We start from the raw sequence: 14108 nt of genomic DNA on the forward strand, positions 1-14108 counted from the left end.
AAGTTTCCTTCAGTGCATTCACAGGAAGGACTGTTTCACACTCTCGCTGCTCTTATCTTCCTCCTTTCCCACAACACAGAGAGATATATATTTTTTTGTTTCTGGATGTATGAGGAAGGTGATGTAATATGTTTGGGAATCACATGTGAGAGATTTCTCTGGAAATGCGTGCATCATCTCTGAGAGAGAGAGAGAGAGAGAGAGAGAGAGACATCAATGACTCCCATTAGACTGATTTTAATACCTTTAATAGTGCACTTTGCGAATAATCTGTACAGAAATAATATTAATTATAAAAAAGATAAACCATTTTCTCATCTTCCGTAACTTTAAGCGGTAACATTTACAATAAAATAAGATACAAAATCAAATCCCAATATATCTGTTTAAATACACAAAGCCTTAAATTAACGTTCAGTCATGCGTTATCTTAACGTACACACACGTTTATGGCACAGGAGCAGATCAGGCGGCGTTAGAGCGAAGCGTTTCTCGAAAGTTGTCCAAATTACTGACAATTTATCTGTACAAAGGCGTAACTTTTTTTTTCTTTTTTCTTAATATTTCCAAATGATAGTTATGTAATGAGGAGAGTGTTAAGTGGAGAAAATCCCAAGCAGCGTTTTTGTTACCTGTAATTTTTCTGTTTTAGTTACGAGCATAAATAGGTTTTTCTTTCTTTCTTTTGTAAAATTACTTCATTTACATTAACACTGTCAAAAAATGGAAAAAAAAAGAGTCACTTTCCATCCCTTTGAACATTTCGGTTCGATAGAGCAACAGTCAGCGTCTCCAGCACACAGGGGCGGAGCCAACAGCATCGCTAGCGGCTGGAAGGTGAAGATTTCGTGATTCTTAGCTAACTCCATGTTCATGCTAGCAAGCAACAAAGTGACAGATGTCCTTTAAGCTACGACAAATCCAAGTGTATCATTGCTCAGTGTGACTGAACGTTTCTTCAGGTTCCTAAACAATTTTGTAAAACTAATCCTGGTTTCGTTTTATCCCGTCATATACGACCTCACGTTAAATGTCTACGGAGAAAACTAAAGCTTGGAAGGAAGCAGTGGAGATCATTCAAGCCTCTGGTGAGTGTGTGAATGGCTAATAGAGTTAGCATGTACAAAGTTGATGTCTTTCGATAAAGCGTATACGTACAGATATTACACTGGACAGGCCACGCCCACAAGCGACACCATGCTTGCTAGCATGAACGCAGTTAAACAGAGTCAAATAAACAACTAACATGTTGTGCTTCGCTGTGATGACCTGGCGACTTGTCCAGGGTGTACCCCGCCTTTCGCCCATAGTCAGCTGGGATAGGCTCCAGCTTGCCTGCGACCCTGTAGAACAGGATAAAGCGGCTACAGATAATGAGATGAGATGTTGTGCTTCGCTGCTATTGTGCTGTAAAGCTACGCTGCCCTCCGAGAACCTGATCCCTCTTCACCTTTCTCCAACACTCCCTTCACATTTCTTATTCTTATTCCTTTCGTCTTTACAACTTGAGCTTTCTCTTTACCATGGCAGATCCTCTCCGAACTAGCTCCTCATTCTGTTTCCCACTTACGACTTTTTTTTTAAATACAACCATCATTTTTTCCATCAATCGTTTGAGAAATCTCTTAGTATTTGGTCCAGTAACGTTTTACTTTCGTAAAACGTCCGAGCGCACCAGCAAGAACTGTTTCTTTAACTACAATTTTAGTAAATAATAACTGCAGCGTACGATAAATGACTGATAAATATCTGAAAGCAAAACGGAATTAAATTAACGACGTTAAAAACGATATTCGACAAAACGGCTGAGGTAAACGGTGTGCATCAGGAAATTTCAGCTGTAAAACGGATCCAATTTTGCACCACGACTGCAGGACGTAGTCGTTATTAATCACAGCTTTACAACAATATGCTGTAACCATAGTTAATAGAGGGGAATGGTTAGGAAGGCAGCAAAGCTTCAAAGCGTCACTCTATTGTTTCGCTTCTGAGGTTGAACCGTACCGTCACGTGACACTGAGCGTGCACATGAGTATCAACAAACATGGCGGCTGGTTATGATGACTTCATTTTCGCATTCGGGGACGATTTTGAAGCTATAATGGCCATTTTGGAAGAGAATGAAGAGGTTGAAGAACATTTTCATGAAGCTGTTGAGGAGGTTCGTATAAAAAAGTAAATCCTGTACTCACAAATAACGAAAATGCAGCTGATCTAACCATCATCATTTTACAATACGGCAATCAAAACCAAATACTGAAGGCTTATCAAAAAAAAATCTTTGCCCCAGATTTCCTGGTTGTTATTTCTTTAAGAAGAATAGTAATAAAAGCGGGCGGCACAGTGGTGTAGTGGTTAGCACTGTCGCCTCACAGCAAGAAGGTCCGGGTTCGAGCCCCGTGGCCGGCGAGGGCCTTTCTGTGCGGAGTTTGCATGTTGTCTGCGTGGGTTTCCTCCGGGTGCTCCGGTTTCCCCCACAGTCCAAAGACATGCAGGTTAGGTTAACTGGTGACTCTAAATTGACCGTAGGTGTGAATGTGAGTGTGAATGGTTGTCTGTGTCTGTGTCAGCCCTGTGATGACCTGGCGACTTGTCCAGGGTGTACCCCGCCTCTCGCCCGTAGTCAGCTGGGATAGGCTCCAGCTTGCCTGCGACCCTGTAGAACAGGATAAAGCAGCTAGAGATAATGAGATGAGATGAGTAATAAAAGCCAGAATCTTTCAAATCAAGTGATCTGAGAAAAAGGGACAATTTGGCATCTCGTAGCGGTGAGCTTCAACAGTTCGAAACTGAGTATAAGTCAAAAAATCCTAAAATTGTAAAAAACATCTGAGATTTGATTTTTTTTACTTCGATTTCAAGAGATAAAATATTGATACTCGATGTTTTGGGACCTTTTATTATCCCAGTAGCTTTTAAAGTACGCACGGCGTTATTCAATTTGTGCTCATAATATTTTCAGTGAGCTTCGCGCTACTTTACTCTTGTTGCGAAATGTAAACAAGCACAGAAGCGAAGCACGAGTAAGACAGTTCGGGGTGCGCATTATCGTCTTTATCATTACTCGTAGTTAACTGAACATCAAGGAAATCTTGTTCAAATATTAGTAACTATAACTGAGAACTGTTATCACAAAGAGAGTTTGGAAAAGGAAATATCAGTATCTGAGTAAGCGGCCAGTCGAGCAATGAACCGGCCGCAGCATCGCGCACGTATGAAACTTTACTAACTAAAATATTCCGATGCCTTTGGGATACAGTCTCCAACATGCTAATGTACGACCGTATCTGTTTGCTATAAGTTCTGAATTCATCTATTTTGGTTTATTTATCCAGTTTAGTCAGTTGATTGTCCTTCTGACCGAGTAGACTTCTCCGTATCGCGATGGTTTTTCGTGTTTTCGCGATCTTCAAGGCTACTTTCAAACGATCTTCACCCGTTATGAAGGAGAATAAGCATGTTGCGGTTTGAAAACGCTGATTTTAAACCAAAATTCGTAGAATATTCTCAATAAACTGTAAAAATACATCGCATGCATAATCTTTTCTATAGCAAAACAGGGTTCGTGTGCACGGTAAACGTCACGTGACATGTCACAGCGTTAGTCCTTTGAAGTCTTCCGGCCTTCCTAACCATCTCCCTCTATTAACTGTGGTGTAACTATGCTCGACGGTAACCATGACGACAAACACACTGTAAATAACTATTCAAAATACAGCATGTCGAATGCGACTCTTTAAACAGCTCAAATCCGAATCTAAATCTGCTGATTGGGGGTAAAGGAAAAAAAAAAAAAGTCAAATCCAAACCTGCTGATTTAAATATTCATCAGTGTGATTGAAAAACACGTACAATTTTAACCCGCTAATAGAAGAGAATGTCAAATCCGAACCGGTATCGAATCTGTGTATCGAAACGAAAATGCTTGAAATAAACTCGAAAGGAACACGCGTTTTTCAAAGACGTAACCATAGCAACGACTGTACAACATTAACATTATTAACATAGCTAGGGAGTTAGGAAGGTCTTTAAACGAAAGGGATGCAAGTTAATATCGGCAAAGTGATGATCTGAAAGCAGTCCTTGTTAGCGCGCTCGGACCGGTGCAGCCGACGTACACGTCATTCGTTCTGTAATTGTTCGAGGTGTTCCAGCCACCGGATGATTCAGTTCGCTCTTGTTTATCTATAAACCTCCATCCGTCCATCCTATTAGACAGATATGGTGAAAGAGCTGTAAATAATCATGCAGGCATGGACACGTGCACACGCACAGGTAGAGGTGTATATACTGTTCTGTACTTGGGTGCCAGTGCATGGAATATGTCTCACTTGTCAACAACAGACTCATACATCTCTCTCTCACTCTCACACACACACACACACTGCTTCTCAGAAGCAGTAGCACCCTAAACTCCCCCCCCCTTTTCAAGTCCTTCCATGACATCATCGATGATGTCACAGCAGCAGGTGTGTCTGTTCCAGTCTTTCAGGCCGTCATGTGTCCTTTTATCTTAGTATGCAAAGGTCATGACCTCTGATCTCTGTAGCTCGAAGGATCAACATGCCGTCTTTGTAAGCCTGGGTGTGATTTATAGGATCTTCATCATCATCATCATGTCCGTGTGTGTGTGTGTGTGTGTGTGTGTGTGTGTGTGCGCGCGTGTGTTCATTTGTCCAGTGGGCAGGTGAACGAGTCCCGTATCCGCACCAATTCAGAGACACACAGGTGGCCGTACAGCTTGTTATACCACTCTGGACACCGACCCCTGCAACACACAAATACACACACGCATGCACGAATGAGTCTCTCTCACACTCGTTTGTCTCACTATCCCTGTGAGGACCTTCCACTGACAATTATTATTGCAGTTAATTAATGCTATGCCTGCACTTTAACCGCAGTAATGAGGGGGAAAAAAAAAGGCAGCAATTTCCTTATGGGGACCATCCAAATGTCCACACAAGGTTGAAATGGTCAGATTTTACCATCCTTGTGGGTACATAGGTCCCCAATACTATATAAAAACACACATGCGCGCACACACACCTTTGTGAGGACCTCAACAAGTATTTATCCTTTCCAGTGAGGATCTGAGAGAAAGACAGGACATTTTGGCTGGTCCTCGTTTTTTTCCCCCTCCATTATAACTTCCTCATGAGCAAGTCACACGTCACATGCTCTACATGAACTTTGGGCCCGTATATGAAAATGTCCCCATAAAACGATACAGGAATGTGTGTTAACTTGATAATTTTGTTCTTCTTTGTGGGATTCTGTGTGCGTGTGCGCATACCTGCGGTCTATTCTGGAGATGTGTGTGACGCGGCTCTTGTTCAGGCCGCTTGGCTCTATGAGGTAGCGTGATGTCATCACATTGGCGCGCACACCGAGCACCGGTGCAGCCTCGTGCTCCACCGACACACACACACACGCACACGCACCTTTAGGGAGGTCTGTCGCCCATGACCTGTAAAACACACACACACAGAATTAAAATGCATGAATAGAATTATCACAGATTACTTAGACATGCAGCTACTGTGTGTGTGTGTGTGTGTGTGTGTGTGTGTGTGTGTCACCTCAGCACCACGTAATCGGTGGCTGGATTCGGCGCCATGTTGTTGCGGATGTACTGATAAATATCTGTGTTGTTGTCGAGTGTTTCGATCACTCGGCTCTCGAGCAGATCGTCGTCCCATCGGTCCTGCTCACGGACGATTCGCTGCAGAACCTCATCCGCTCCGGCCGCCACGTCCACACACACCTTCCACTGACGCAGAGACCAGCCGTCGTGCACCTGCACCATCAAGACACACCCTTCATCATCATCATCTTACTGTAATGAATCAGGACTGTAAAGGAGACACAGTGCTAGTGCTATGAGCCGGAACTTTCCGTACCGCACAAGAAGAGTAACCCAGCGCGCTGTACCTTTTTGTATGCGAGTTCAGCAGGTTCAGGAGTCGAGCAGGTGTCGTAACCTTTGAACTTTTCCTTGGCTTCCTTGAGCAGCGCGTCCATACTGTCCTTAACAAGGATCCTGTAGCTGTGCTCCTCGTCCAGCAGGTCCTCCATGCGCGGGGGAATTAACGCCTGCTCGATGTACGAGTTCCTGCAGCCAGACAGCTCCTCAGGGATCTGAAGCAGATGGAGACAGACGGTCGGATCACCACAAGCCTCGAGAGAGCCACATGGAGGAATTTCCATCCAGGCTCAAAAACGAGGTTTATGGTGAGCAGTGGAGCTCACACAACATTAACAAGGACCTGATGTGCACAACGCAAGATCTCAAGTTTATCAGGAAGTTGGTGTTGGGATGAAAAAATAAATAAATAAGTAAATAACTCAGCTCTTCTTTGATGACATTATGTTATGAAACAATTTATGCAAACTAAGCAAAAAGCGAAAGAAAACCATGTCTCGGCTGACTGACAAAGTCTGAGATACTTTAGAAATTAAAAAAAAAAAAAAGTTTGTTTAAAACGAATAACTGATTTTTAAAAAAATATTTGTCATTGTGTGCTTGGCTTATCATCATCATCATTACTTGTGAGGAACAAAGTGAAATAAAACGTGTTTGTAAATCTGAATTAAAAAAAAGAAAGAAAAAAAGCGGAGGTTATTGTCTATCCCATTCCGGTCATCTCGTATTTATGTTCCCAGCTGTGAGCTTCCAGCTGCCAGGCATGAAAATAAAGTGATAAATTCAGTTCTCGGATCAGCTGTACAGCGACAGGGCGATTATTCCTCATCCTGTTTGTGTACAAGTGTGTGTGTCCTGTTATTGAATATTTTTTAAAGTGCAGGTGGTGTGTGATTGGACCAAGAGCGGATAAGAGACGACTGATTTAATATCGGATCAGGATGACCCTGATTAAGGCAATAAAAGATTTTATAAGCAGAAAACAAAGGGCAAATAATACTCTCTGTGTGTGTGTGTGTGTGTGTGTGTGTGTGAGAAAGAGAGAGAGATACACAACAACATTAACATCAGTAACAGCTACCAAAAAAAACCCCTTCGAACTCACTGGCCTGTGAGAACATTTCAGGATGTTGTACGTGAATTTGCTATGTTCGTTCTGCTTTGCCAATATTTAGACTTAAAAACTTATTTTGTCTCCCAGCATGTAAATCAGTGGAATTCAGTAATTTTCAATGTTTGTTTTTCCTCTTTTCCGTGCGCACCGTGCGCACTGATTGGTCGAGAGATTCGGACCATTTCTCGATAATCACCTCGAGCGACTCGGCAAAATGGCTACCAATCGCTTTGTCACCGTAAGTCAGCCCGACAATGCGCCACTGCACTGATCAACCTTCCATACGTTTGTATGGGAGAACGGCATGTTTTCATTTGGCCTTCAAAGATGTTTAAAAGTGCCTCAGGGTTCTGTCCTTGGTCCCCTTCTTTTTATATTATATGTTTCTCCTATAGACCAGATTATTCACAACCATGACCTTAAAGTGCATATCCTGAACCAATTTCGGGGGTTTTTTTTTATATGAAAGTATGTCCCTTTACACACTCATCCAGAAGGGTAATTTTGCACAAGGCCATCTGTCTACAGCAGAAAAAAATAAAATAACAAAACGCGTCTGGAAAAATCCCAAGGGAGTCTGGAGCCAGATTCGTGACGTCACCTGTGGAAGCGCCAGCAGGCTGCGCAAGCTTTGCACGGTTTCAGTGCACAGCCTGTGTAGACCAAGCGCTCCCATTTCTCTCTCATTGTCCGGTCTTTTGGGAAACGATGAGTACTAATCCCATCAAGATTGGTGTTGCTACACCCTCCTACGATACATCTGTTAACCATTTTAATAATTACGTGATAACGTTGAAGAAATCTGCAGAAAACCACCAGGTCGTTTTCTCATAAACAAACCAGCGCTGACGTAGGATTCAGAGGGAGGCGTCCCGCACGTGATGTCACGAAAATCAATGTTTGCCGGGAAATCCAAATGCCAAGTTTTTTCAGAGGCGGACCAATTCGCCTCAAATGGCTTGATTTCAACTGAATTATTCTGGTATTGCGCAAGGTAAAAAAAATTGCATGAAATGCGAAATGTTACAGATATTTGACCAAAGTTTAATATAAAATAGGAGAATTACACTGATCTTGCTCCTGAATTTACCCGTGATATGCACTTTAACTTTCATGGTTATGCTGATAGCATTCAAATCTACATCACTATCACCCCTTCCATAGCCTCTGTCCAGCTGCTAAGGACTTGCATCACTGACCTTAAGCAATGGCTGCATAAGAACTGACTTAAACTTAAGGCTAGCAAAACAGAGGTTCTATTAGTAGGTACCAAAAGACAAGTTCTGAACTTCTCCAATTTCACTATTGATGTTGATGGTGTCTATGAGTCCTTCCCAAGTTATAAAAAACCTTGGAGTTCTCTTTGACTCGACCCTTACGTTTGAACCCCATTTTAAACTCATTACTAAGAATGCTTTCTTTCACCTCTGCAATGTAGCATGTCTCTGCACTCTTCTCTTGGAAACTGATGCCAAAATGTTGGTCAATGTGTTTATCTTTTCTCGTCTTGACTATTGCAATTCTCTCTTTTATGGTCTCCCTGCCACATTGCTCAACCGCCTGCAGTACATCCAAAACTCAGCAGCTAGAGTCCTCACACTCACCAAGCGCACTGCTCACATCACTCCTGTTTTACAGCAACTGCACTGGTTGCCAGTTATCTCTCGGATTAAATGCAAAATCTTGCTTTTAACCTATAAAGCTCTTCATGGTTTCGCCCCTTCCTATCTCTGTGAGCCAATTCATTTGTACTGTCCCTCCCGCTCCCTCAGATCTTCTGCCTGTGGACTTTGACTATCCCACGTTTTAAACTGGCATCTATGGGTGGCAGATCATTCAGTGTTGCTGCTCCAAAACTTTGGAACTCGTTACCACAATCGCTTCGTGACTGTTCCACTCTCTCTTCCTTCAAAGCTAACTTAAACTTTCCTCTTTACCTCACACTATTCTTCCTAGTGTGGCCTTAAGGCACTATATAAATTGAACTTCTTCTAATTAATCTATGTCAAACTAGTGTCGATTCAAGAATAAATAACATTTACGGAATATATTGTTAAATTTTGTGCAGCGTTGTGATGAGCTTTTACTTTAAGCGTTTAACATTGTGTAATGCAAAACACCAAATTCACGTGGGCCGCCATCTTGGCTTTTTCAGTGATATTTGTCACCGGTCCACGTGTTTTGTTGTTACTTCCAGTTCGCTCACTGTTGGTTCAATCAGCCTGAAACTCATGATTCCCACCTTGTGGTCAAATATCTCATGCTGACTTGTTTTTCCAATGAAATCGGGTGAAAATTTTGTATCCTTCTTGAAAATCAATGATTTTCCTAATTAATTTTTTCATGGAGAAAAAATGAGAAGGTGTATAAATATCAATGATACTGTTTTGAAGAGAACTAACAAAAGTTTAAGCCTCTTGTACACAGCGCATTCGAGCACCACTGTCATTAGTCATGCTTGGTGTCCACAATTTAAGGTGAGCATACTCGCTCAGTGCTGGCTTTTATGTTTAAAGCACAAAGGATGGACCAATTTCACTGATGTTTTACTTTTAAGCCTTCTAGGTACAGAATTGTGATCTACAAGAAAAAGGCTTTATCTGTAATTCTTACCCTGATACTCAAAATACTAAATCTCTATTTTTGGCTTTTTGGTCTGTTAATTTTTGAGTGAGTTTTTTTTTCTCATGAATGGAAAATTAAACCGATGGAAAATGGTTGCTGGTTTGTGACCAGGGCAATGGACAGAAATGGAAATTTCATAAAACACTGGATTTTCAAATGTTCATAACTTTGTTTTTAGCCATATTTACAAAATTAAACAAGTTTTCAATTCAGATCTTCACACTCTTTAATTTGATACATTACACAACACTATAACGACTACTTTAAACAAGAGTGCTCTGAGAGCACAGTATCCCCCGCTGGCAACTCGGCCATAACGCTGGTAAAATATGACTGAATTGAACGAAATTGCAATATGCGTATTACCAACACACAAAGAATTCTGCCAAGTTTCGTGTAATTCCTCCAAAAATTGTGAGAGGAGTTGATTTCAGAAATTGAGTACCCTTCCCGGGATGGATGGATGGACGGCCTTTCAGCCAGCGGGGGATAATAAAAATTGTGAGGGAGGTTGATTTCAGAAAGCAAGCACACCTTGATGAACTTGCCAAAGTACAAGTTTGTTAATAATCAAGGGCATAACTCTGGTAAAATTTGCCCAAATTAAACGAAATTTCAATATGCGTATAACTGTCATATAACAAAGCCTTTTGCCAAGTTTGGTGAAATTCCTCCACAAATTGTAAAAGGAGTTGATTTCAGAAGAATGTACACCCTCATGAAATTGTCAAGGTACAAGTTATTTAATCAAGGGTCAAAACTCTGGTAAAATTTTCACAAACAAAATTAAATCACAATATGTGTATTACCGTCATATAACAAGGGCTTTTGCCAAGCTTTGAGAAATTCGTCCAAAAATTGTAAGAGGAGTTGATGTCAGAAGGCAAGCGCACCTTCATGAAATTGTGAAAGTACAAGGCTGTTAATCAAGGGCTGTAACTCTGGTAAAATGCGACAGAATTGAACAAAATAGCAATATGCGTACTACTGACATACAACCCCGATTCCAAAAAAGTTGGGACAAAGTACAAATTGTAAATAAAACGGAATGCAATAATTTACAAATCTCAAAAACTGATATTGTATTCACAATAGAACATAGACAACATATCAAATGTCGAAAGTGAGACATTTTGAAATTTCGTGCCAAATATTGGCTCATTTGAAATTTCATGACAGCAACACATCTCAAAAAAGTTGGGACAGGGGCAATAAGAGGCTGGAAAAGTTAAAGGTACAAAAAAAGAACAGCTGGAGGACCAAATTGCAACTCATTAGGTCAATTGGCAATAGGTCATTAACATGACTGGGTATAAAAAGAGCATCTTGGAGTGGCAGCGGCTCTCAGAAGTAAAGATGGGAAGAGGATCACCAATCCCCCTAATTCTGCGCCGACAAATAGTGGAGCAATATCAGAAAGGAGTTCGACAGTGTAAAATTGCAAAGAGTTTGAACATATCGTCATCTACAGTGCATAATATCATCAAAAAATTCAGAGAATCTGGAAGAATCTCTGTGTGTAAGGGTCAAGGCCGGAAAACCATACTGGGTGCCCGTGATCTTCAGGCCCTTAGACAGCACTGCATCACATACAGGCATGCTTCTGTATTGGAAATCACAAAATGGGCTCAGGAATATTTCCAGAGAACATTATCTGTGAACACAATTCACCGTGCCATCCGCCGTTGCCAGCTAAAACTCTATAGTTCAAAGAAGAAGCCGTATCTAAACATGATCCAGAAGCGCAGACGTCTTCTCTGGGCCAAGGCTCATTTAAAATGGACTGTGGCAAAGTGGAAAACTCTTCTGTGGTCAGACGAATCAAAATTTGAAGTTCTTTATGGAAATCAGGGACGCCGTGTCATTCGGACTAAAGAGGAGAAGGACGACCCAAGTTGTTATCAGCGCTCAGTTCAGAAGCCTGCATCTCTGATGGTATGGGGTTACATTAGTGCGTGTGGCATGGGCAGCTTACACGTCTTGAAAGACACCATCAATGCTGAAAGGTATATCCAGGTTCTAGAGCAACATATGCTCCCATCCAGACGACGTCTCTTTCAGGGAAGACCTTGCATTTTCCAACATGACAATGCCAAACCACATACTGCATCAATTACAGCATCATGGCTGCGTAGAAGAAGGGTCCGGGTACTGAACTGGCCAGCCTGCAGTCCAGATCTTTCACCCATAGAAAACATTTGGTGCATCATAAAACAGAAGATGCGACAAAAAAGACCTAAGACAGTTGAGCAACTAGACAAGAGCTACATTAGACAAGAATGGGTTAACATCCCTATCCCTAAACTTGAGCAACTTGTCTCCTCAGTCCCCAGATGTTTGCAGACTGTTGTAAAGAGAAAAGGGGATGTCTCACAGTGGTAAACATGGCCTTGTCCCAACTTTGAGATGTGTTGTTGTCATGAAATTTAAAATCACCTAATTTTTCTCTTTAAATGATACATTTTCTCAGTTTAAACATTTGATATGACATCTATGTTCTATTCTGAATAAAATATGGAATTTTGAAACTTCCACATCATTGCATTCCGTTTTTATTTACAATTTGTACTTTGTCCCAACTTTTTTGGAATCGGGGTTGTATAACGATACCTTTTGCCAAGTTTCATGAAATTCCTCCAAAAATTGTGAGAGGAGTTGATTTCAGAAGGAAAACACTCATGAAATTGTCAAAGTATAATTTTGTTAAATCAAGGGCTGTAACTCTGGTAAAATGTGACACAATTGAACGAAATTACAACATGCGTATTACCGACATATAACAAAGAATCCTGTTAAGTTTTGTGAAATTCCTCAAAAAATTGTAAGAGGAGTGGATTTCAGAAGGTTAGCACCCTTCCCGGGACGGACAGATGGACATCGCTATGACATAATCCCCCTTTGGGCATTTTGGCCAGCGGGGGATAAAACCGGCCTGTCATTGCTACTGTAAGTTAGGAAGAATTACAAATGACGAAATAAAATGCTGTTCCTAAAAGCACTAAAGATGCTACAAAGTTTGGTCTAAAACTATTCAAAGGTAAGGTGGAATTGTGATTTATTTTATCGATTTCAAAACAAACTAGGTTATGTGAGTCGGTGTAGATAAGTGACAAGTCTGCACCGCACCATTATTACATTTGCATGCCACTCTTGAAGGTTGAAATAAATTTTTTTTTAATCATCACCTCTGTATTTATACTACAGTAAAACAATTATCCGCCTCAGGCTCGTTGAATAATAACCTCGACTTCAGCGAATAATTGTTAAATACAAATGTGTTTACTGAGTAATGCTAAAGTAACGTTTGGTGTAATTATGATCTGGGAAGGAATAAGAGTTATACGCTAACATTCAGGAAATGACATCATACAGTAACATCGAAATGATATTAAGTAAAAAAAAAACAAGCAATCTCCAAATAAGGAGTTAATTCGTTGAAATAAACAATTAAATCAAAATAGTGACACAGTACCTCATTCTAATATAACCTCCTGCGAAATCAAAATTATTTGAATTGCAAATGACGACGTTCGGACGAAAAATAACGGGATACCTTGAACTAACGAGCTGCTAAGTCGAAATAACAAACATTCCAAAAAGTGTCGAACCTGGAAGAGTTTCCTGCACTCCTGGATCATGTGTGTGAGGCCGTGTGTAGCTGCGAGGTTTTCGTTCAGGTCTCTTTGGTCTGGTTTTCCCAGTGGGTTCTTCCTGCTCATCACTCTGCACATCACATACAAATTATTATTATTATTATAGATATTACTCCAACTACAGCATCTAACAGAATATCCAGAATAAAGCTCCACCCACTTACCTGGGCGAGGAGGCATCCCTGCGCGCCGTGTTCAGGTGAAACAGTGATGGTGCAAGGCACACAGCCAGGTTAGTGCATGTCATCTGATTCTCGCTCACGTTCGCCGCGACGTCGCTCAGGAAACACAGCAACGTGTGCAGAGCGTCGCGACTCTCATCAGGCAGCAAGCACACCGCGGCACGTGCTGCCTGCAAACGCTGCTCCACAGGAATAACTGTGAGAGGAACAGGTACGGGATATCCTTATACAACATAACGTCCTGAAACTCTAACGTTTATTCACTTGTTACAACAGAAATAAAATTTAAAAAATTACCGTTAGTATTAGCATCCTGCAAATTAGAAGTTACTCTTATTTGAGGTTTATATGAATAATCAATGAAAGACAAAAATTGCAAGTCAGACTTGGGAGGGAAAAAAAATGCTTCTGTGACATCCGAGCAAGCTGGTCAACAAGCTGCTGTCTCTGGGCCTGGACCACCACCTCTGTAGCTGGATTAAGGACTTCCTCTCCAATAGACCACAGCATGTGAGACTTGGAGACCTCATCTCATCCAGCACCATCTTAAACACTGGCACCCCCCAAGGCTGTGTTCTTAGTCCACTCCTTTACTCACTCTTCACACA

General features: G+C 41.4%; 1 protein-coding gene across 3 annotated transcripts in view; it reads right to left on the bottom strand.

The window, feature by feature from the left end:
* Nucleotides 1-231: 231 nt before the first annotated feature.
* Nucleotides 232-14108, bottom strand: part of dlc1 (DLC1 Rho GTPase activating protein) — a 133327-nt gene continuing 119450 nt past the window's right edge. For all 3 annotated transcript variants that reach the window (XM_060916746.1, XM_060916745.1, XM_060916747.1), the window contains 6 exons: nt 13483-13696; nt 13274-13388; nt 5935-6141; nt 5583-5800; nt 5297-5470; nt 232-4768 (listed from right to left, as the gene is read on the bottom strand). In XM_060916746.1, the coding sequence (XP_060772729.1) occupies nt 4669-4768; nt 5297-5470; nt 5583-5800; nt 5935-6141; nt 13274-13388; nt 13483-13696 (1028 nt within the window). In that variant the 3' untranslated portion in view covers nt 232-4668. The remainder of the gene's footprint in view (nt 4769-5296; nt 5471-5582; nt 5801-5934; nt 6142-13273; nt 13389-13482; nt 13697-14108) is intronic.

Source organism: Neoarius graeffei, chromosome 3 (assembly GCF_027579695.1).
Source record: "Neoarius graeffei isolate fNeoGra1 chromosome 3, fNeoGra1.pri, whole genome shotgun sequence".
NCBI classification, from domain to species: domain Eukaryota; kingdom Metazoa; phylum Chordata; class Actinopteri; order Siluriformes; family Ariidae; genus Neoarius; species Neoarius graeffei.